General features: G+C 40.0%; 1 protein-coding gene across 1 annotated transcript; it reads left to right on the top strand.

Moving 5' to 3' along the window:
- Positions 1-1,181: 1,181 nt before the first annotated feature.
- On the top strand, positions 1,182-19,974 carry myg1 (myg1 exonuclease). Its single transcript, XM_068595161.1, has 8 exons — positions 1,182-1,512; positions 3,206-3,318; positions 7,695-7,854; positions 9,221-9,370; positions 11,911-12,033; positions 12,814-12,995; positions 19,451-19,681; positions 19,788-19,974. Exons 1-7 carry the CDS (start codon positions 1,231-1,233, stop codon positions 19,638-19,640), a joined length of 1,200 nt encoding a protein of 399 aa, XP_068451262.1. The 5' UTR covers positions 1,182-1,230; the 3' UTR covers positions 19,641-19,681; positions 19,788-19,974.
- The last annotated feature ends 2,823 nt before the right edge of the window (positions 19,975-22,797 follow it).

The following is a 22,797-nucleotide window of genomic DNA, read 5'->3' as shown; positions in this document are numbered from 1 at the left end:
GTTGAGTCCGAACCTCCTTAATAAACCCAACACTATCTCAATGTGCCTGATTTTGCATTAACTACAATCCCTTGTACCAATATAATTAAATTCACACTTTTGGCAAGCACAATAATAATAATAATAATAATAATAATAATAATAATAATAATAATAATAATAATAATAATACTAATATATTCTGGTTTGTAGTGTATGGGGCATATTATTATACAAACGTGTAGATCTTTAAACAACTTGCCACATTGAATCTGGTGATTTTTAGAACCCTGAGGATTTGTGATATATATATATATATATATATATATATATATATATATATATATATATATATATATATATATATATATATATATATATATATATACACACACACACACACACACACACACACACACACACACACACACACACACACACACACACACACACACACACTTTATTCACCCCAATGGGTAAATTTGTTTGTAGCGGAAGCAAGCAAGTGAACATATATTGAATACTCAATATACAATACAATAAAATAGCAGAGCAGAACATATTACATTTACGAACATTAAATAATAAAGAATATGCAAAAATGCAACAGTGTATGTATAGTATACATAAAGTATATACAGTGAAATAGAATAGGTATGAGATTAAATAAACTAACAAAGGACAAAAGCGGTGCTAGGGTTATTAATATTGATTCAACTAAAGGATGATGACATGTAGCCCAACTTTAAACATTACATCAGGACCTTATTATTATTATTATTATTATTATTATTATTATTAACTAGTTTATTTATTTAGTTTCATATTTATACATTATATAAATTCATCTTCAAGGCGTTCAAAGTTGTGTACGGTCTATGAGAAGATTACAATAATGTACTAGAGAAATGTAAAAATAAGTAATAACCGCAATGCAATATATCTCCATGTATAAGAGTGAGAGGTTCGTTTCACTGCGCACAGCGCCCTCTGTCGTCAGAATAAACGAATACATTATTCTACTTGCAATGTAATGGAATCTCTTTATTAATAGATACATTATGTTATTATTATGTTACAATTACCACGTGTAAGTATGTTTAAAAAACTAAAACTAAAAACAAAACTAAAAACAATAACAAACAAAATCACGTCCTCGGGTTTCTCCGGTTCCCAAAACAAGCGCACCACATCCGGTCCGTCTCCCAAATCCGTCCGTCACCAACGCGTCTCGTGTGAAGTCTCGTTCGAATGTTGCGTGTGCGGCAGATAGCGCTTCATTTAACAAAACTTGCACCTCAAGTTGACTTCGGCAAACCAGCGAGTGTTTTACGGCCCTTAACTTCACAGGCTACTCCCCGCCGTTCTCTCTCTGTGGACGTGACTCACGCAGCACCGCGACACATGTCAAGTCACCCGAAGAGACTCTGCACTGAAAACATGAGCGCGATAAAGATCGGAACGCACAACGGAACCTTTCACTGCGACGAGGTTCTGGCCTGCTTCTTCCTCCGGCAGCTACCTGAGTACAAGGTGGGTGGATCGTAGGGGGATGGCGGCGTGCCTGTATTGTTCCTATAAGTGCTGCTGTTGAAGTGACGCTACGGGCTGAGTCGATACGACTTTAGTTTAAAGCATGTTGTTGCTCTTTAAAGCTGTTTATTCGGTCTGCATTGACATTCAGTTTGGGAAGGTTTTGTTTTTAATGTTTGTCATAGATTCCGTGTAATTGTCTTACTCTCCATGTGGTGGCGCTGCTGTACAGATAAATGCTCACGGATGACATATAGACCTATAATAATTATAATATCATCACAGCTTATATTGTATGAGAAAATGCCACTGCACTAAAGTTAAAAATACAAAAATACAAAAGGAACGAATCAAATAAATACAAATAAAATCCATAATCACATAATGTAATCACATAATATATCATTTAATATACTAATATTGACATATACAGTATGTTGTTGATACAATACATTATTTTGACATTGAATGGTGAAATTGTGTAGCTACATGACAAATAAAGGTAATTCATCCTTTTGATGTAAAAATCATATGAAAATGCGTTTTTGTCATGAAGCAGTGTAGCTCAGTGATTTGCAACACAGCCCACATACCGAGATGTGTAGGGGTAACAAACGCAATATAAACAGTGTGGCAATACCTCTGACTATCCTCGAGGTCTTCATGTTCATTCAGGATCATGTGAGAAGCAGACAATGTGCTTATTTATCTAAAAAAAGTCTTTATTTACATATTTGATTTTTCATGCAATGCATACTCTTGTTCAAAACTTTAAAATTCCCTGTTATAATGTATGCGTTTCTTCTTTTTCTTCTCCCAATAAGGCTATTTTAACATACGGTAGCTACAACAGTATAAGATCAGACACCAAATTATATTTGTATGGTTTTGGCCCCCAAAAAAGAATAATAATTAAATTAATAAAATCTATGGTGAATGTCCACACAGTGTTTCATAAAAGGAGAGAATACTGCTGTAACCATTTTTTCCTCTCAATACCCTTCCATTTCAAGTCCATTTCAGTCCAGAAAAACATAGGTGACCTATGATCATTACTGAATTGTAAAGGTGCAATTGGGCTTTTAAAGTTGCTCCTGTTGGGCAGGTCAGTGCTTTGCATTGCAGCCATAGGAGTGTGAATGTGTGCACAAATAGATAAATTAGAGCCAAATGTCAATGTCTGGTAAGGCGTAAGGGCACTGTATATGTATATGCACAGGACTTTCACCGTTTCAATATTTGGTGATTTCATATATTTTTATTGAACTGTTGCTCAGAGGAATCCTTTTTTTCTGTCTGGTTGAACCATTGTACAGCATTTTGTTCGAAACATAAATTGTTACCTGCTCTTTGTACTAAATATTGTCTATTTGTAAAAGAGGACTTTCCTAAAAGAGCAATTTAAAATAGTACTTGTAAAGTATCTGACTATACCGAATTAAGCTTTTGTGGCAGGCGAATCCAAACTTTTGACTAAGCGTATATGTGGACCAACATTAAGGATGGTGCAGCTCAACCTGCCACAGGCCTGCCTCCAGTGGGTCCTTTAAATACATTTGGCTCATGGATTAAAAGGAAAGAAAAACCTCAATGTAACATGCCTACATGAAATCTAGATGCCACGTCTTTGTGAACATTTACCAGATGCTTGATAATAGATGATTGCAGGTCTAAATAACTATTTATTGCACAGGATGCCGAGATCATTCGGACCAGGGACCCGATAAAGCTGGCAGAGTGTGACATCGTTGTAGACGTCGGAGGAGAGTTTGACCCAAAGAAGCATCGCTATGACCACCACCAGAGGTACAACTTTGGTAGTAAACTGCTGCTGAGAGATTAAGTTCAGTACGTTTTAGGTTTCAACTTAGGTGTTTGGAATACGACTGGGGGACATATGAATTTTTATTGTTCATTACCTATCCTGGTGATCACTTTGGGGGTAGTTTTAATGTGGAGAATTATGATTTGTTTTTTTTGTTGTTAAATTTGCACTAATTTAATACTTTTTAGAAAAGTTTCTCACAAAGTCATTTTGGGAAATGTGTATTGCCTTTGAAATAGCATGTTGTGCTCTGGGCAAAGAACATGATGATATATTCTTTTTTGGGGGGAATATTTGAAAACACTGGACTGATATATATCCATCTGACCTTTTTAAAACCGCCTAAAAAAATATTTCTCTATTTCGTATTGTTCTCACAGGCGGGAAAAATGTAGTCGTCAATGTGAGGTCTGTGTTCAGGAGGTATTGATACACATTAGTCTTCATAGACCTAGCTTCATACAGGATGTTCTCATCCTAATTGCCCCCGTCGTGGCTTCCTGAACTCGAGTGGGAAATCAAACTGTATTTCAAACCTGTTGCTCATTTTTTATTTTTTTGTCCGCAAAACAAAGTGTGTAGAATCATACACCTGTTACAGTATCTGGGCTCCAAAGAGGAGCGAGTATGTTTCTCCACGACTTCTGTTCCGACGTCCTTGAAGCACCCTAATCGCATGAATCACAAAGAAACACGCTCTATGCTGTCTGCTAAATTTCTTGCCAAAATTCCTGAAGAGTGATTGTATTCACTCGAAGTCTCATTACGTTGCGTAATCAGCCTATTCCAGTTGTCTTGTCAGCTTAATGTCCTGATGATAATCAGAGAAAGCTTTTAGGACCACGGTGATGAAGATATGCCAGGGTTTACTTCCTGGCAGGTGGTTCCTGATAATTAACGCATTTGAACGCCCCCCTGCCGTTGTTTCATGAGGCACAGAGGCTGCCGCGACACTGTCAGGGGCTGCAGGAGAATGTGGCTGTCACTCACATGTGCCTACGGGGGGCAAGACGGTTGTAATGGCGGGTGTAAGTGGGCTAGGGTGCTGGAGGAGGTTGCTGAGGGAGATGACAAGAACAATTAAGAGTTCTCATTTCAATTTAAAAACAGTGACAGTGCACATATGATTATTGACAGCAACACATCATTACATTACATTTCGCTGACACTCTTATCTAAAAACTTACAATAAGTGCATCCAAACAGCAATAATAAGAAAGTACAATTTCTTCAAGAAAGTTAAACTGCATAGTAAGTGCCATTTAATTGCTACAAAAGTGCTACTTTATTTATTCAAGGTATAGTCGGAAAAGATGTGTTTTTAGTTTGCGGTGGAAGATGTAGAGAGACTTTCCGCTGTCATGAAGTCAATGGGGAGCTCATTCCACTATCGAGGAGTCAAGACGGCAAAAAGTTGTGACTTTTTTGAGTGACGTCACACTAAGATTAGCAAGAGCCTGAAATCAAACCATTACAGGATTATTAAGCAAATGAGCGTATTTCCTAACAGTCTTCAACATTTTAGGAAATATGCTTATTTGCTTTCTTGTAGAGAGGTAAATGAGAAGATTGATTGCTATTCCTACACTCGTTAGTGTAATTTAGCACGAGGACAGGAAAGGAAACTAAATCTGCATACCAGCCCCTCTAAAAATAACTTTCCACACGTTGTATCTTGTTAATTCTCTACAGAAACTAAAGTGTACAAACATCAGTAATTCTCCATTACTATTACTTGTCAGGACAAAGCTATTGCCTAGAGTCTTGCTGCCACCAGACAGAACCAGGTCAGCAGTTTCGAGACAAAAAAAACTATTATTGTAATTATTTTCAATAGTAATGAATTGAAAAAGATGTGGAAAACGCTTTTCATATCTTTGCAGATATGAAAAGCTTTGATTGTTGACGTTTTAAGATTTTCTTAGCAGGAAAGAAAATGTGGGTACGAGTTGGAGGCATGAGCTACTCACTGAAGGTTAATAAAGCACAACAGATTAGATCTGGCAGGGATTACGATTGTGGTTGCTCACGCTAGAAAGGCACTCGCTGCTTCCACTCGGCAAAGAAATATCATTTTGGACCAGTGGGCACAGTTATGATTTTCGCTGTAGCTCCATCAGGAATGAAATGTAATAGATTCATTGTTTGTATGGCGCTTTGTGTTTTTGTCCTTGTTTTAGTGCATTCTCTTAAAAATCTGATGCAAAAATATTTCATGCCATCCTTCCCTAATCTTGCAGAACTGTGTTACCAATATTAATAAATAGTTTTCAAATATTAATAAAATCGTTGTCTCATACATGAAGGGGTTAAACCAGCAGTGAGCCAGAGATCAGTACATTTTCAGAAGCGCTCTTTCAAAGTAATTTAGTCACTGCTGGTCCCAGTGAGATCTAATTTAATTAAAAAGGAACATTCCCCCGACATCTCCCTTTTCAAAACACAACAGGAGTAATCAGATTGGCATTTCTCAATGGTTTTTAAGCAATGTAATATATTTTTTTAGTCTGAACAATCACAGGGGAAAAAAATGTAGTTAGAGATGAGTGCTTGGCAGGATGCAGTACAATAGTTCAAGAAACCTTTGCTTGTTTACAACAAAAGGGTAAACCCCAGTAGTCAGAGAAACATAAATGGTGGTTAAAATAAAAATGTTCCCACTGAATTAAATAAATGAATACCAACCAAGGTCATTTTAACAAGAGCAGTGAACTGACATTGAAGCCTTTTCGTGACATTATTTTAAAAAGTCGACTTTGGTGCTTTAGTACAGTGTCTGTCCCTTCTGCGAGCCAGACTCGCCATCAATTTAAGGGAGCACTGGGCTCAGAGTGATGGGACATTACTGGTTAGTGATATTCTTTTCATAAAGCGCTTTGAGTTTCTTGCCTCACTGTTTCTTTTGTGACGCTCTTGAGTAGGGGATAGATTTCTGAAGCGTCACTTTGCAAACAGTAAATAGTTTGCCATGAAACCCTTCTGTCTAATGACATAGTGATTTGCATAAGGAAGAGGCACAGCTGGTGCAATATAGGAAACATAGTCAAGTATATGTTTAGCATGTATAGATAATGCTAAGTATTACTTAATTCTTGCCAAACTATTTGTAATTCTTAGTGTTTTCTTGACTCACTCACCGAGTTTTAGTTCTGTTTGCTAAACGCTGGTTTGCCATCTTGACTTCACACCACCAGTTTGATGACTTCTGTTTGGGAATCTGGTTATTTTTTTCAACCGTTTCCATTTCCCCCTGTCATTTTCCTCACGCTCATTTGCGCTCATCTCCTGATAATCAGCATAGAAATGCCTCAGCTTGGCCAATTAGTCCTTTAATGGTCGTGATTACCCCCCTGGTTCCCTAGCATGTCACTCATTCATTTGACGGTCTGTTTTCCGCTGTGCTGCAGCCCAATCATCCTAATTAAGCCCGAATTAAGTGACCAGCAGTGGCTGGGTGCTGGAGCCCACCCATCTCAGCACGTGGCCGAGGAGAGACCTCCGGTGGCGTCTATTCATGTGCGCTCAAGCTGACGAACACGCCTGAGCACACGTTCTCTTTCTCCGGTCAATGCAGATGCAGTCGATGCAAAAAAGAGGTGCAGAATATTGCCAGTGCCTTTTGTAATGTGTTTTCTTGAAGAGGCTGCTATAGGGAAAAATATGAATAATCTGTTAATAAGCAGAATGCTAACATTTAATCTTCCACGCCTTTGCTTTAGTATTATGTTTAATCTGCTGATGGACATTGCAGTGTTTTTTATTTTAGTGTTAGTATAAGCTTTACATTTCTTTATATGTTCACGACATGGCTGCAATACAAACACCTATGACACTGTTGCTCACTTCAGCTCATACTTTTACTCCATTTCATATTTCTGCATAAGCAAAGAAACCATCAGGAATGTATCTTCATTAATGATTTTGTAATAGAGGGAATAGGTTTTTGGTTATTTCCATAATCTATTAATCGTCGGGTCAATCACAGTTTTCCTAAAGGCCAGGCTGATGTTTTCAAATGACTTGATTAGTCGGACGAAGAGTCCATAGCCAGATATTCAGTTTACGTGATATAAAACAGAGCATTTTAAATACTAAATGATTAATGGATCAATTAAAAAAATAAATAACAATAATAAATGATTATTACAGCCTGTTTTTTAGCTGTTAATTCTGATAAACCACTTTTATATTGACCAATTCCACTCAGTGTGGGCTGAAACATAGGACTAGCGTCCGCTTCATAACATCCTACATACTAAACAAGCTGTAGACCTTTTTACTGCACGGGGGTTAGAATATTCTCTTGACCTTTTTTTTCTGTTGCTCTCCTCTAACACAATGTCTTCCCTCTCTTCAGGACCTTTGCAGAGAGCTTCCACAGTCTGTGTCCAGAGAAGCCATGGGTGACCAAGCTCAGCTCTGCAGGCCTGGTCTACCTACACTTTGGTCGTCAGCTGCTGGTCCAGCTCACACAGCTAAAGGAGGGCGACAGGCAGCTGGAGGTGCTCTTTGACAAAGTGAGAGGAGGAAGACGATGGACTCACAGCAGACAGTGGATCAGCAACCGTTGTGTTTTATTCATGTCACAAACACTCACTCGTATCAAAAGCCTCGGCTGATGAATTGAAACTACACACTGATTTTGTTGATAAGTTGGAAGACAAAGAAAAGACAAGTCTATTAGGATGTGAAGAGGAAAGCTAGCTCATATAAATCACAATGGGCAACTTATCCCTCTGCATTTTGTCCACGGTGGTTACTTTCAAAACAGAAATCATCCAGTCGCTGTCTGTAGAAGATCCAGAATACTCTATTCTGATTGGTCAATCACGGCACACTACGGTTATAACAGACCACTCACATGAATAACAGACCATTATTATGGACAAAGTCCGGTTTTCTGTACAGAGTAATTGCACAATTGTTTTTTTGCAGAAGCAATACAATTATTTAAAAATCAACAAAATAATTTATAAATCGATATTTTTTGTCAAATTCTTGATTTATTGAATAAGAAACGTAATAAGCGGGCTAATGTACAGTGAGCGGATCATTACTGTCCAATGTACGTCACTGTACATTATACCTTACTTAGTTTATGACATTTTGCCTTTATCAGACAGTTAGCAGAGGGGGATTATGAATAAAAATACTTCGACGGGATGTGGCTAAGTTCACTGGACACTGCGGTTATATTTAATGTGTTTTAGACAGCCAGCAGGAGGCCTCAGCACACAGAACATTTTGACGCCGAGGCTCATTAAGCCAGCCAAATTATAGTTCAACCATACATATTAGCACTTTTAGCTCATATTAACATTGGCCTTTTGATGTGTCAGTTTGTTTTAAGCCCCAAATAATCCTTTTACTCACAGCTGGGGCTTTATTTATTTTAGGATACTGCGTGTCTCGTCCTCAGCCAGTTCAGAGAAACTGAATCTCTATTTTTGCCCTAAAACTTAGTTCCACTTGTAAAATGTCATCTGGTTGGCGATTGACCTTCCGAAGTACCAAGCAGTTGACTTTTCAGCCCTAAATATGTCTCCACTTTTCTGCTCCTCTTCCACTTCCTACAGATTTGCCATTGAGTTGTGAAGTAGCAGCAATTTGTCTCTTCCTTTTGCTTTAATGAACCAGCAGTGCACTTTAGCACTCACTAACGGACCACACACGGTGACCAAATGGATTTTAATCAGAATAACGTAATCCCAGTACATTTCTCTTTCCTGAAAGTCCTGTCTTTCCTAAATTCTCTGGCTCGAAAAAAGGGATTCACTGCCAAATTTTCCTTTTCAAAATTAGCATAAACATAAAACGGCCAATTCCAATGTCATTTTAGGTTCTTAGCCTCTCCTTTTACATGTCTCTTTCAATTCCATGCAGCTGTATGAGAACTTTGTGGAGGAGGTCGATGCTGTAGACAATGGCATTTCACAGTGTGACGGAGAGGCCCGCTATTCTGTCTCCACCACGCTGAGCGCACGTGTCGGCCACCTGAACCCACGCTGGAACAGCGAGAGTCAGGACACCGAGGTGAGGAGATCACATGCGTGTCAATGTATACTCGCACTTAGCACACAGACCGGTCTGATGCAGCACTTTTATTCTGAGTCTTTTGAACGAAAGGTCGGAGACATTTAATGTGTGTGGGTCTGTATCTGTGATATACTCTGAGTCTTGTAGTTTTAATTTAAAGACCAAATTACTTCACAAAGAGTATAACTACATGAAAACCGCTGCAAATATTTAAAGATCACTGGGTTGAGGGTTGTGTTTAGTTGACAGTCAATCAAAAATGAAAAATGAATACATAAGATGCACTCTATTAATGAAATACAGCGACTCTGCTTTTACTTTGAAGGAGATTTATGTACGTGCATGCGTTTCCGTAGCCTCACCGACAGGGAGTGTTGACCACTTGCCAACTGGAGCCTGATGTGAAAGCACGTATTGTTATGTGGTTTCTGTGCTCAGCGAGCAGCGGTGCTGCCGCGAGCCGCTCTGCCTCCCAAAGTCCTAACAGGCGGTCAGTCTCACAGGAGCTTCGCTCTATAGGCTCCGCGTCCAGATTGAACATTAATAGCGCATGTGCAAAGCTCCTGACCCCGCAGTCTGATCCACAATGGCAGAACACTTTAAGTCAGGATCACTTCTGGATCTTCACTCTTCTCTCAAAGAGGAGAAGTTTCCACACATGAAGAGGCATGCTCAGAAGATGTTCAGTACACTTGTTCAAGCCAACACAGGCTGGACTTTTCTCACTGAGGAAAAATGACTAAACTGAACTGGAAAACATCAAAAGCACTTACTGCTTTTGTGTAAAGTGAATCAATTGCTGGTCTTTAACATACATCTTTAAGGTATGCAACAGACTGAAAAGGAGTGGCTTGTCCCTAACAGGGACCCTTAGTACTGAATACACTGTTTACGTTGTTCCCTGATAAAATACAAACGTTTCTTCTGGTCCCTGTTCAGAAAAAAAGAAAACAGATTTATAAACTATATATGTATGTTAACTTGCTGTTGCTTAGAGAGTGCCTGTTATATTGTACTTATACTGATTACATTACTTTAAAATAAAAGCGTGCAATACACTTTACTTTATTGAATTGGGCGCATTATGCGATTAATCGCAGAAAAATCGTGCGATTAATCAGTTACATTTGTTCAACTTTGCCCAGTCCTGGTAAAGATATATAAGATTATTAAGACTATTATTACTTAGACAAAATGGAAATATAAATGTGTCTCACAGCTGCAGGTTTTATGACTATTGCAGCCTGTGCTCTGTGGATATTATAAATATGTACATATATATATATATATGTTTGTAATTGCCTAGATTTCATCAGTATGACTCATGGGTATTATTGTGTTTAAATTGCTGAAGGAAGAAAAACAGTCCAAGTGAAAAAAAATTTGTTGCTATTGCGCAAGACAAATAAGAACAACACATCCTCACATTGTAGAGGTTTGAAAAATGACAATTCATTGACTAATCACTCAACCCCTCTTAAAGTTTGAGCCCTCCTTGTATTAACCAAAATGTTTTTAAAACCTAAATCACATCAGCATAAACTAATCAAAATATTCAAATGCAACAGAAAGACAACCTCTCGAGTTGTTGACTGATATTCAACAGGATGAACCTAAAATGGCTTTTAGCTACTTCATTTAAATATAATCACACGTGCATAAGAAACCTGCAGCAAAACAAAAATACAAATAGGTTAAGAGTGTTGTGGTAAACAGATTGAGTGCAATTCACTGCAATCGGTGTCAGGGGCCGTTTTTAGAAACCGTTTCTGTCTCTCGTTAGTACTCGAGTGGAATGCCTGCAGGGAAACAGCCCTTTTTTTCGGCATGATAATACCTGCAGCCCAGCTTTGCATATTTGTTGATACGTTTTTTCTTCTTCTTTTGGATCGTCGTGTCGGGCCTATTATTATTAATTATTTCCCACATTTCAGTTCACATGATTATGACCCCTTGTCCTGGCACTTTCCTTAAATTACAGTCGACATGATGGTAAACTGACCTGGTGATCTCTCAACAGTGAGCTGTCTGTGATCAGTAAAAAACCTTATGGATTTTATTCCTCTCTGTCATACTCAAGGACACCACAGCTCCCACAACCGGATGCATGCAGATTAGACTGCCGCCTGTCAATCTGTGTTTCTGACGGCATGTGACGTTTGTGTGTCTGTCTTTCTTTCTCGTGCTCTCTCGAGTTTCTGCTCATGAGAGCATGAGAAAGTGAGCTCAGACCAGGGTTTGTGAAGGACGTAACGGGAAGCCGCTGAAGAAGGGCTGCAGGGATTAGTGTGGTGATGGTTGGTTTATCTAGCACGCAGTCTCACTTAAAGTATTTTACTTCAAACTGAATTGTAATTCAGAGGTGCTGTAGGAGTGAACGATCATGAACCATGAGCAGTTATTTATTTATTTTTTTTCATCAAAAGGACATCTAAAGTTAGTCGGGTTACCAAAAATCTCTTTTTTCATTATACGATGTAACTCTGACATGCGTCCAGTGTATTTGATGCATGTATGTGTCCATGCGTTGTCACCAGGAGGGTTTCAGAAAGGCTTTGAAGATTGTTGGGGAGGAGTTCCTGGACCGTCTGGAGTACTACCGGTCTGCCTGGCTGCCGGCTCGTGCGGTGGTGGAGGAGGCCGTGAAGGGGAGGCATCAGGTACGAGACGGTCCAATCTAATGTGTGCATGTTTTGGTGTTATATTTTATCTTTTGTAAATATTGTAGCTTGGGTCCTGAAAAAAAAACACGCTCTGAAACTGCCAAAAGTGTCAAGATGTCAAGAAATTAAACGATTATTAGTCCATAATTCATCAGCAGCACTATGTCTCATGCTTTCTCCTTGTATGAGTAGTGTTATTTATTTTTGCAGCATTGTAAAAGACAATATTAATGCATTGATGATACAGCAAATGATACCAAACATATCAATTACCAAATAATTACTTATCCATTATCTCTAGATTGAGATTCCTGCAAACCTCTGTAATTATAATAATCTGACATTTTCTTATTATTGAGCCAGAAAAGAGTCTTTAGTTGTAGACATTGAAACTATGGCTCTGAAAAAGATTATATTAAAAAATATTCCACTAAAAAAGATCATATAATATATAAAGAAAAGTAACTTTAAAAAAAGAATGACAAACAGGATTTATTTGTCAACGCCTGTGTTTGCTTTTGTAGTTAAAGTTTGCAATTTAAAAGGGAATTTTGTCTACGATGCTAAAAACTTCCAGTTGTAACACATATTATACTATTATGTATAATAATGATGAGAAACTTAATTTTAAAGCTGTAAAGCAGATTATTTTCTTCTCTTCCTCCTTATTTTCCAAGAAATCCCGAACTACACAGACAACTGCTGCTGCTGCCTCTGCATTATCTTTTATGTTACACATTAGAAACACACAATTTATGGTGCTCTTCTCGTTTCCAGGTCGATCCCAGTGGGGAGGTGGTGGTGTTCTCGCAGGGCGGTTGTCCCTGGAAGGAGCATCTGTTTTCCCTGGAGAAGGAGCTCAAGGTGGAGACGCCCATCAAGTTTGTCCTGTACCCCGACCAGAACGGACAGTGGAGGGTCCAGTGCGTCCCCGCTGGGCTCAACACCTTCCAGAACAGGTGATTATGTCATATATTCTAAAAACAAGAGCTACAAGAGCGACTGCTTCTAGTTTTGGTTCCATTTTATTGAAGGATATTTAAACTAAATGTTTGGCTTACGAGGCGCAGCTCGTGATGTCGTATGTGGAAGGAGCACGAGTTACCTTGGCAGAAATACAAAAACATCTGAACTTGCAGGGATGTTATGACACTGACTCACACACCAGACAGGTTTTTTTAATGTATTTTTTATACATTGGTGCAATGGCAGTGACAGGCACAGCTCCAGAGTCTCTCAGACGTGTTGAAAGATGTTGAGCTCTGGTGATGGAGGCAAAATCATGATGTATGATTTACATTTCATGCTCGTCCGAGCATTTGACAACTTCTCACGGAGGATTGACGTGTCCACCAGTGAGAGACAAACTCCTGCTTGGATATAAATACATGCGTAGTAGGATGCCGCTGATTATTTAGTTAATACGCAGAGGTTTTGTTCTCCCATTTCTCTCCGAGGAGTTGAAAGGATGTAACCACGCTCAACACTTAGACAGAGACACCTGAGCCCTTTTCTCCCACTCGGGTGCTTGTCTTTTCCTAATGTGAAGCACACCCTCTGATGGGACTGTTCGCCTTTCTGGTGTAAGCGACTGTAGTTCTCTTATCTTATTATCTGATCCTCTAGAAAGCTCAGTTACGCCTGAGACTGCATGGCCTGCTTTGTGAAACACGGCGGAGCAGCATTTAGGGTATGCATGCATCAGATATCTGGAAAAAACATCCTAAATATTTAAATTCAGCTTCAACTCTAATGCCATTACTTTTATCAACTTTCCAACATGTATTTCCAAAACCTTCTTTTATTCTCTTGTCTGTCACTCTTATGTTTTCACCGTCTTTAAATGATATGCTCTTGCTTTTAAACATTAAATACATTTATGCCTTCGAGACTGTAAATCACGGTGCATGGTGTTTGTGCCCTTGCCTTACCTTTCCTTGTGCACCAGTCAGTGCTTCTGTTGGTTTGGAGCCTTCCTGCATCTTTTAGCTATAATGAGGTCCCTCAAACTCCACACTTAAGCGAAAGATGCCTCACCCGTGCTCATTAAATCAGATTAGCATTCTTGCCTTTGCCGCTCTCTACATAATGACAGTGATGACAAGACAGTCACCTTCTGTGTGAACGTGTCAGATGGTTCACACCTTTGAAGTCTGTTGTTTGTTATCACTGGAGGGGAATTGTGTACCTGAGGAGCCTCTTGAGCTCCGACCCACACCGCTGCTCTAATAACGTCATCAGCATCCCCACGGGGGTCTTGTAGTTGGTGTGGTGTTTGACTGCATCCCAGCATACAGCACACGTTATGAATGTGGCCGAGAGAATCTGCTCCCTGCTTATCCCATATCTTATGTGGAGATACTCGTCTATTCTCGCTGCTTGCTTTACAGCGTTTAACATCTTTTCAATCCATAAAACACGTTTTCAGTTGGATTTTTTTTACCAGATACTGACCGGACATGACCCGTGTGCTTTGTTTTGCTTTCGGTACAGAACATCCCTCCTGCAGCCGTGTGGCTTGTTTTTTTATTTATTTATTTGTTGTCACGCTGGGTTTGGTGGAGAACTAAACCCAGTAAGACAGCATGAAATAAAAAAAACTGGCCTCAGAGCACAGGAAGGCATCGAGAAGTCCTCGCACTCTGCAGCTTGTGTCTTTATTCAGCCAACGTTTGTGTGAGTGTCACTCTGTGTCACCGCTATACGACCGAAAGTGGACAATTTGAGTGGCAAATCTTCTCTCACATACATTTAATTACCATGACATCATTTTTTTCAATTAGTAGGTAACCAGTTGTGACCAGAAAGTAAGATTCCACTGGAAACTGTGCTTCTGCCTTCCCCAACAAGACTCAGGGTGAAGTTACGTTTCTACTTTCGAAACAAATGATGTTGCAAAATCTGTTCTGGCACTTCTGTCAGCAATTGATTATGATGATATTTCATATATGCATGCAAGTTCGTTCTCTTTCAAGATATTGTATTCAGCCTGCTGCTTTCCAATTCTGGTTTCTCCACATCATTGCAGTGTGCATGAGATTTATTTTTCTTTTCTTTTATTCAGTCGTAGAAAGGAGCATTGGTAAATGTTCCTGTATCAGGCCATTTTACATAAAAACTGCTTCTTTATGTTCTCCACTCTCCTCCACTCTTGTTTTAGAAATGTCCGTCATTTCTAGAGCCTGGTGTGAGATAACGACGTGATAAACTACATTATCTCATAAGCAAGCACAATTTTACAAACAGGATTAAGGAAAATTTGACCATTAAATGTCCTGGCATTGAATGACAATTCTTTGGTTAATGCAATTTGCTCTTTTTAGCCTGTTGTTCCTTTTGTGTTTTTTATTTATTTATTGATACAAATGTTTTTTTTGTCTTTGCTCTTTTATCTTTTAAGTCTGTTATTATTGTTTGAAGCAGTGCTTGTGTGAAACGTTTTACGTCTTTGCCAGGATCCCCTTAAAATGAGATTTAATAGTCTCAATGGGATTATCCCGAATAATCGTAGAAAATTGAAATGTACCTTTTATTGTCTTGATTATAAGAGTCGGCACACTTTTTGTATCCAGTATGTTCTGGGTCATTCGGTGGCAGTCAGTTCTGTAGGAATTTGTTAATTGGCCTTTAAACTAAATATTTTAAAATGTATTGTCTGACATCATCACTCTTATTTGTTTTTTCCCCCAGAGCACGAATCATCTAGTTTTCTGTGACATATTTGTTTGTTGTTATTATTGAGACTTTTTTAATTTGTTTATACCAAGCCCCACATCTAGATGAGGGAGCAATTTTCATAAACGTCGCATGCAAACGACCCCAAGGGAAAATTAATAGATGTAAATGTAATGTTTTTTTAATGGAAGACAAATTTCTTAAAAAAAAAGAAAGTTGTGACATTTTCTATATAATTTCCTCTTTCTGGATTCAAGACATTACATCTCTGAACAAACACATCATTTAATTATATAATGAAATGAAGTTTGAAACCCACCGAACTTCATTTAATCTAATGAAAAATGTGAGGGTTATAGCTCTAACATTCTGATTATCCACACAGAAACTCTTTTACCATCACTTCTGTCATGTGTCATCTGTTGAATGTCTTCCTATCCCTCCCACGATGCTCTTCCTGAGGTTTGTCATCTGAAAGTTGCTTTATCTTTGTGGAATATTATTTGAATCGAGGGGTGAAAAGTTTAAATCTGTCATGTACAGATTGCACAGCCCTCCGAGATAAATTCATGATTTTGGTCTTTAAAAGTCAAATTCATCAGATCTCTCAGAGAACCTCATGCCCGGGTTGGGACCTCACTATCACAGCAGATGGGCTCCTGACCACCATCTATCAGTATGTGTGCTCTTATGCGTTTATCCTTGTTGCCCAAAGACAAGGGGGTGGAATAGTGTCTGAGTCGGTGCCAGTGTGACCAGTGGCAGCTCTGCGTCATCTTTTCATTTCTTTCAATGAGGTCCCCTTGCTCTCGGCTCTCCCATTACTGTTTCTTTCTGCCTCTCTCACTGTCTCTCTTTTGCAGAGTATTTCTGTCACTGTCCCATAATCACCCTCTTCCAATCTTCCTATCTGTCTTGCTATCTTCCCATTAATCCTATTCCCCCCCCCCCCCCCCTCTCATCTCGCTGCCTCACCTTTCACACCTTCTGCCCATCCCTAACCGCTTCCCTCCACTAGACTTTTTTTTCCTCCCCACTCTGCTGCAGAATCTCATCAGTCAGCAGCTCGTTGAATTGTGAAGACAGGCACGTGTTTATGGTGGAGAGGCACCCCGATGATTTAATTTAATACAAACATGGGGGTTGGTGTGGAGCTACATGAGAACGATGACTTGTGAGATGGATAAAACAACATAGCTCCAGATGGCTCTTTCTCTGGGTGGCCTGCTTCCTCCCAGCGGGCATGTGCCGACTCTGCGAAAGGGGTGTTGTTATCACCTGTGTCCCTGCGACTGCACCGGGAGGGAAAAAAGGTCTATTTTTATCCACATCACATTGCTAAGGAAATGTGAGCTGGGAGTGGAAGCAGTTCTTCCTCTAAGATGTATTGTAAAGGATAATACTGTAGGTTGACAGCAATATGCGCTGAGCCAGAACATATTACTCCATTTCTGGAAAAATCCCACTGGCTGCTGTCACACTTATCTGCTGTGCCTCTGTATTAGGGCTCCGGCTAACGCTTATTTTTCTGATTTTGTTTTATTATCCTTTGTATTATTAGTTTGGCGAATACAATATCAGATATTAGTGAAAAATGACCATCACTACTTCCTGAAGCCCTGAGGTGACGTCTTCAAATGTCTATATTCTATCAACTCGATTAAATCACGCGAGTGAAAGAGAAGCAGAACTTCACAAATGAGAATCTGGAACGAGAGACATGTTCGACATTTTGGTACGTTTGGTATTTACAATTATTCATTATCAAAATAGCTATAAAATAGTTACATACGCGATACAATTTAGTTTTTCCTTCATCAATAGAAAGTCTTAACCCTCTGATATTTATATGACATCACATATCAAAGGTGGGTAAAAAGCCATTGTGTTTTTGGCTTGAACCTTTTTAAGTGTCATGAGGGGTTGATGAAATGATTTCCCTTCAAAAGGAGCAACATTATGCACATTTATACTCTTTAGCCCCGTAGTGTATCAGTTGGTTTAACCACAGGTTGTTTTTTTTTTTTTTTTTTCAGCCCATGTTTAAAGGTGGAAATGTGTGTAAAATCGCTTGTGTCGAGCCGGTGTTCAAGAAGAACGAGTCATCAAACTGCAGAAGGGTTGACGCCTCTGTGTCTCTGGTTATTGTCCAGGAAAGAAAGACTGTAAACCACTAAACACACAGACTTCATATTTGATCTTTTAATGACCTTTTTATCACCAGTATGTCAAATGTAGAGTAACGTTTTTTTCTTCTATTGAAGCATTAATTCCCAGTACCGTGTTTCGTGAGGAGATCTTGAGACGTCAATTTGCTAATTGTGGTCTTATTTTTAGACCGGTCATCTTGAGAATCAGCGCTTCCGGGCCTGTCATAACAACGAGTCACCCCCCTCCTACCCGTACTCTTATTACCAGCCCTGTTGACCTTTCCTCTTCAGCTCATTTCCCAGCCATACTGTGGAGCTATCGATTGGTTGTTTCATTTTACAGGGATTAGGGGTTTGCCAGGCTCTTCTCCCCAGGTTGTGCTATGACGGTCCGAATACGCACAATATCGCACAGACTCGAGATAATGGAGTAGACTCAGAGTTTCAGCGCGGTGTGTGAATTATTTGACATTATGGTTCACGTGTGAAGTTCCTCGCTCTCTGACTATTTCAGCTTTAGAGGATGTTATACAGACTGCCAATAAATATTCAAAGTAAAGCAGACCATCTGGAAAATGAACCCTTCACAATCGAGAAGAAGAGAAAACGCTTCTCAAAGCGCTGCCGTGTTCGACAACCGTGTCACTTTATTTCTGACGAGTTAGATACAGTTCCATAACTCTTCAAGCATGGCACCGAGAGGAAGACGGGCCTGTCGTCGGCATGACTTTAAACAAAACACATTCAATCAGATTCAGCCTGTGTTAGAGGCTCTCTAAGTCTTTTATTTTAGAAGCAGTGGATGGGCGAGCGATGAACGGTGAGAGTCATGAATCTGAATAATATCACAATCATTGCTAATTATGTCCATACTTCTAAGCACCGTAGTAATAGAGATAATAACCCCCTTCGAGGCAAGAATGACACACACACACACACACACACACACACACACACACACACACACACACACACACACACACACACACACACACACACACAAGAGAGCTGGTAATGTGTTTTAAATGGTGTGCCAGGCTGTAGACAGAGGTGGATGCCACACGCAGTGGGTGTTAAATGAGCTGCTCGACAATTTTATGAATTTCCAGCCTCCGTACGTTGCATCCAGGGACATTTTTGTGGAGGCCAGCTCGTAAACCCTTGGAGAGGCAATCTTTTCGCTGTAAGATTGCCTGTTGACTCCGCTGCCATCGCATGGCTCATATGTGCCCATCTGGGATTTTCCACATTTTGGGAGAAGAATCAAGCAGATTTTGTATTGGGTCTATTTGCTGGGGGCTGCATGTTGTGGGGCTTTGTGTGGCAGGGTCACTGCAGTTCACCTCAGGTCAGGAAAGCATTTACCAGAGTAATGTCTTTGTGCAAAATTACTGATTGTTGCAGCTTCATTTCATTTTACTATGTTTTTTTATTAATGTCTTGTTGAAATCCAATTTTTTATTTTTTTTGGTAGTGCAGAAATGCACAACTCAGCGTGTTTGACCAAAGTGTCGACAGGAAGTGAGCAGCTCACCACACAGTGTCCGTCCATGTGTAAGCCAACTCGCCCTTCTGTCTCCCTGGCCCAGGCTGTCCCTGCTAGAAGAGTGGCGCGGTGTTCGCGATGAAGCGCTGTCTGAGCTCAGCGGGATCAAGGGCTGCATCTTCGTCCATGCTGGAGGCTTTATTGGCGGGAACAAGAACCAGGATGGAGCCCTGGAGATGGCCCGGAGGACCCTGCAGGCCGCCGCCCAGTCCCCTGCAAACGGAAGCAGCTGAAGGTTCAGAGAGGATAGCTAACGACACCGTTTGTTCGACGGGTCAGTCTTTAGAGAAGATGGCAAGGATTAAAATGTTAATTTGCTGTCTCGCAGCTTGTTTGTCCCAGCTTTTCAGGGCTAATGTTGTTTTGTTCTGCCTTGCCAGGACCGGGATGGTATGGAAATGGCAGCCAAATAACCTTGGACCACTTCCGAAAATACCTGCATTGTATTTCAACACAGGCTCTATCTGAATCATAGTATTGACTCCTATTTTTATTTTTCCCGTGTTTTTATGAATGTGGGAATGTTTTTTGTTGTTTTTTTTTGCAATAAAATTGGATTACACCTTGTTTTTTTGTAATCATTTAATTATTGGGTTGAATCCAGAATTAAAACGATTGTTTTTGCTCCTCTGCGCACATCTCCTCTGGCACCATCAAGGAAATGGCTTGCAGGCAGTCTGGTCGACCAACGGCAACTTCTTCAAAGCCGCTGAATACCACGGCCTTACCTTTCAAGGGTCAATTTAAATAGACGCATGGACAGTGGTCCACTCTTTCATTTCCAGCATCCTGACATTAACTGTAGCACTACAAAGAGACTATTTCATCTGACTGCCAGATCAAAGTGTTGATAATGAGCTCTGATGAACTCTGAGAAATGTAATTTCCAAACGCCACAAAGCGGTACTTCTTATGGCAGCTGTTGTCGTGACAAGGTTACCGGCTGTGAGACGAGCCATACAGATGATTTCCCCGTAATAAACTCGGGGATGTGCCTTGAATTTGCTTATTAATACTCCAGATTTTCTCTCTCCCCGCCCCTCCCCCTTATCTCTACCTGTTACTCATAGCTTATTGCATTCTCCACAAGTCTGCCCTTCTGCTGCTCTTGCCTTATGGAACATTTTGCAGTAGAATTGAATTACTGTGCATTTTATTTCCATCATTGCTGTTGTGCAAAATGCCACAGCAGTGGAAAAGATAACTCACTTACAGCTGGTAATATTGCTCTCCATCTTTTCCCTCATTTTGTCATTCAGTTTGTTGTTCAGTGGTGCAGACTCATCAGTTAATTCTTCACTGATGATTCCTTTACATCGTCTTTCTTTGTCACTCTTAGTGTAAACACAAGTCTGTTATGCTCTGAGTGGATCCTGCTCAGAAATGCAAACATTTGACATTTACCCAGATGACACAAAACAATGACTATTTTTAATATATTTGGTAAGGCACTCCTGTTCTTGATCTTATTTTCCAATCTAAGCTGCCACAGACACACACAAAAACACGCATTTTAGTGGCATTACCCTGTGCACCATTGTCCTGGACATGAGCCAAGGTCTCAATCCAATCCATACACATTTGTGACAGCCTTTTACAGGCACATGATTCATATTGTTATCTCTGCAATCTCTTTAGTTTTGGTAAAAAAAAAAATTGTCTTTTCCAAAGCTTGCACCTCACTAAAAGACTGAAGGTATATTCACTGCAGTGTTGTAATTGCAACCACTTTGAGAGAAACATGCAACAGAAAAGGAGGACAAAAACGGACTTGTGTCATAATATGTATTGATTTACATTTTCCAGCCAACACGTTACTCTTGAATGCACAATTGCAGGCTTATTTATGATGTAGTGCACACAAGATACGCTGACTGTATTTCCGAATCCAAAGCCTCCTCAAAAGATCTGCTAGTTTTAACCCATGCTCTGCTTTCCCCCCTAAGAACAGGAAACCTTGCCAGCATTAAGTCCTTTCCTGTCGTCGAAATGACATACAATGCAAAACATTTTAAATATTTTGTTTTGTCAGCAGGGATGATTTCCTGTCAGCGTTGTGGTTTCTAACAACACAGCAACACACCAAATGCTTGTGTTGGTCGTCAGTCGTAAGCAGTTTTAGACGACTCCAGCCCTGGCAAGTCCCAGTTGGCCTTGCTGTGGAAAAATGGCTACTGAGAGCCTCAGCAGAACACCTGCCCCCAACCTGACCTGTTGTTAGGGGATTCAATCCCAAGAGAGTGACAGGCTAGTTACAAAAAAAAATGCTCCACCGCTTTTAATTTTATTTTTTTTATCTCTCTCTCCCACTCCATCAGGCCACCAGACATGCAGGATGGTGTTTTTTGTCCTAACAGCTTTTCACGAAACCGATAATAGACACAAATTATAACCATGCCTGCTCTCTGTGTCTTGCAGAAATATATTCCTGCCACATGCTGTCATATACTTTCCTCTGCCTCTCTATCTGTTTAGAAATTTGTGCAAGGTTCATTCACTTTCCCCCCTGAGCATAACAGCCAAACCGTACAGATGATGCCAAACTGTTTCAATTCACTGAAGTCAGGTTTTCCAGTAGAGTTAACATCGCCATCAACAAACAGCTCCTAGGCTTGTGCATGTTTTCGAACCGCTCCCTCTGTGAACATACCAAGTAGACTGTATATAAATGTTTTCATTTTTCTTGCTGTTTGAACTTCTCATCCCATCATCATGTCATTCCCTCTCAGCTCAAGGACCTGAAAACAGTGTGTGTAATACAGATTTCTGTCTGTCATCATGTGCGTTCTCACTACGCACCCCTTGGTGCCTTGTTTTGTATCTGAAAACTCACCTTGTGAGTGTGTATGTGTCATGTTTCTGGCAACCAGGGAGACAATCACCCGCCAAGGGCAAAACATTCACAGAAATGCAGCCGTAAATTATATTTGCAGCGTTCTCCTCATTACCCGCTGACCTTTTCCTCTTCCTCCTCAAAATCATAATCTGCGCTGTCAGTGTTCATTCTGCTTGTGAGTGTTTGGAAAGAGATGGACAGTCATCTTTTCTCCACAAAAAAAAAATCTCAGAAATGCACCTGTAAATTATACTTGCAGCTTTTTTTTTTTTATCATGTTTGTCCGGAGTGGAAATGTCATAGTTTTGAGAAGATTCGATAGCAGCAGGACAGGCTGGGGAGGCAGAGTAGGACTACAAGGTACCATCATGGCTGTCAGACCCGTCCTTTCCCCCCCGAGGGCTCTTCCATGCATGGGCAGATATTTCCTCCTGCCTGTAATAAAAAAAAGAGAGACCAGGGCATCCAGTGCATCCTGCGAGTGAACCACCATGAATAACGTGTCAAAATACAATATATGTCATTTGCATCACTGTGAGTATGTTAATTCTGAG

The sequence above is a fragment of the Clinocottus analis genome, unplaced genomic scaffold (genome assembly GCF_023055335.1).
Source record: "Clinocottus analis isolate CAN_PGR_092001 unplaced genomic scaffold, fCliAna1.0.p SCAF_3, whole genome shotgun sequence".
Taxonomy (NCBI): Eukaryota; Metazoa; Chordata; class Actinopteri; order Perciformes; family Cottidae; genus Clinocottus; species Clinocottus analis.
This window is presented reverse-complemented; position numbering and strand designations above follow the sequence as displayed.

What these genes read in the sequence shown, in the direction of transcription:
- myg1 (XM_068595161.1), top strand. Translation starts at nt 1,231, where the DNA reads ATGTTGCGTGTGCGGCAGATAGCGCTTCATTTAACAAAACTTGCACCT. An exon ending in TGGAGGTGCTCTTTGACAAA is followed by an intron (nt 7,855 to 9,220) that starts GTGAGAGGAGGA and finishes AATTCCATGCAG; the next exon opens with CTGTATGAGAACTTTGTGGA. An exon ending in GCGAGAGTCAGGACACCGAG is followed by an intron (nt 9,371 to 11,910) that starts GTGAGGAGATCA and finishes CGTTGTCACCAG; the next exon opens with GAGGGTTTCAGAAAGGCTTT.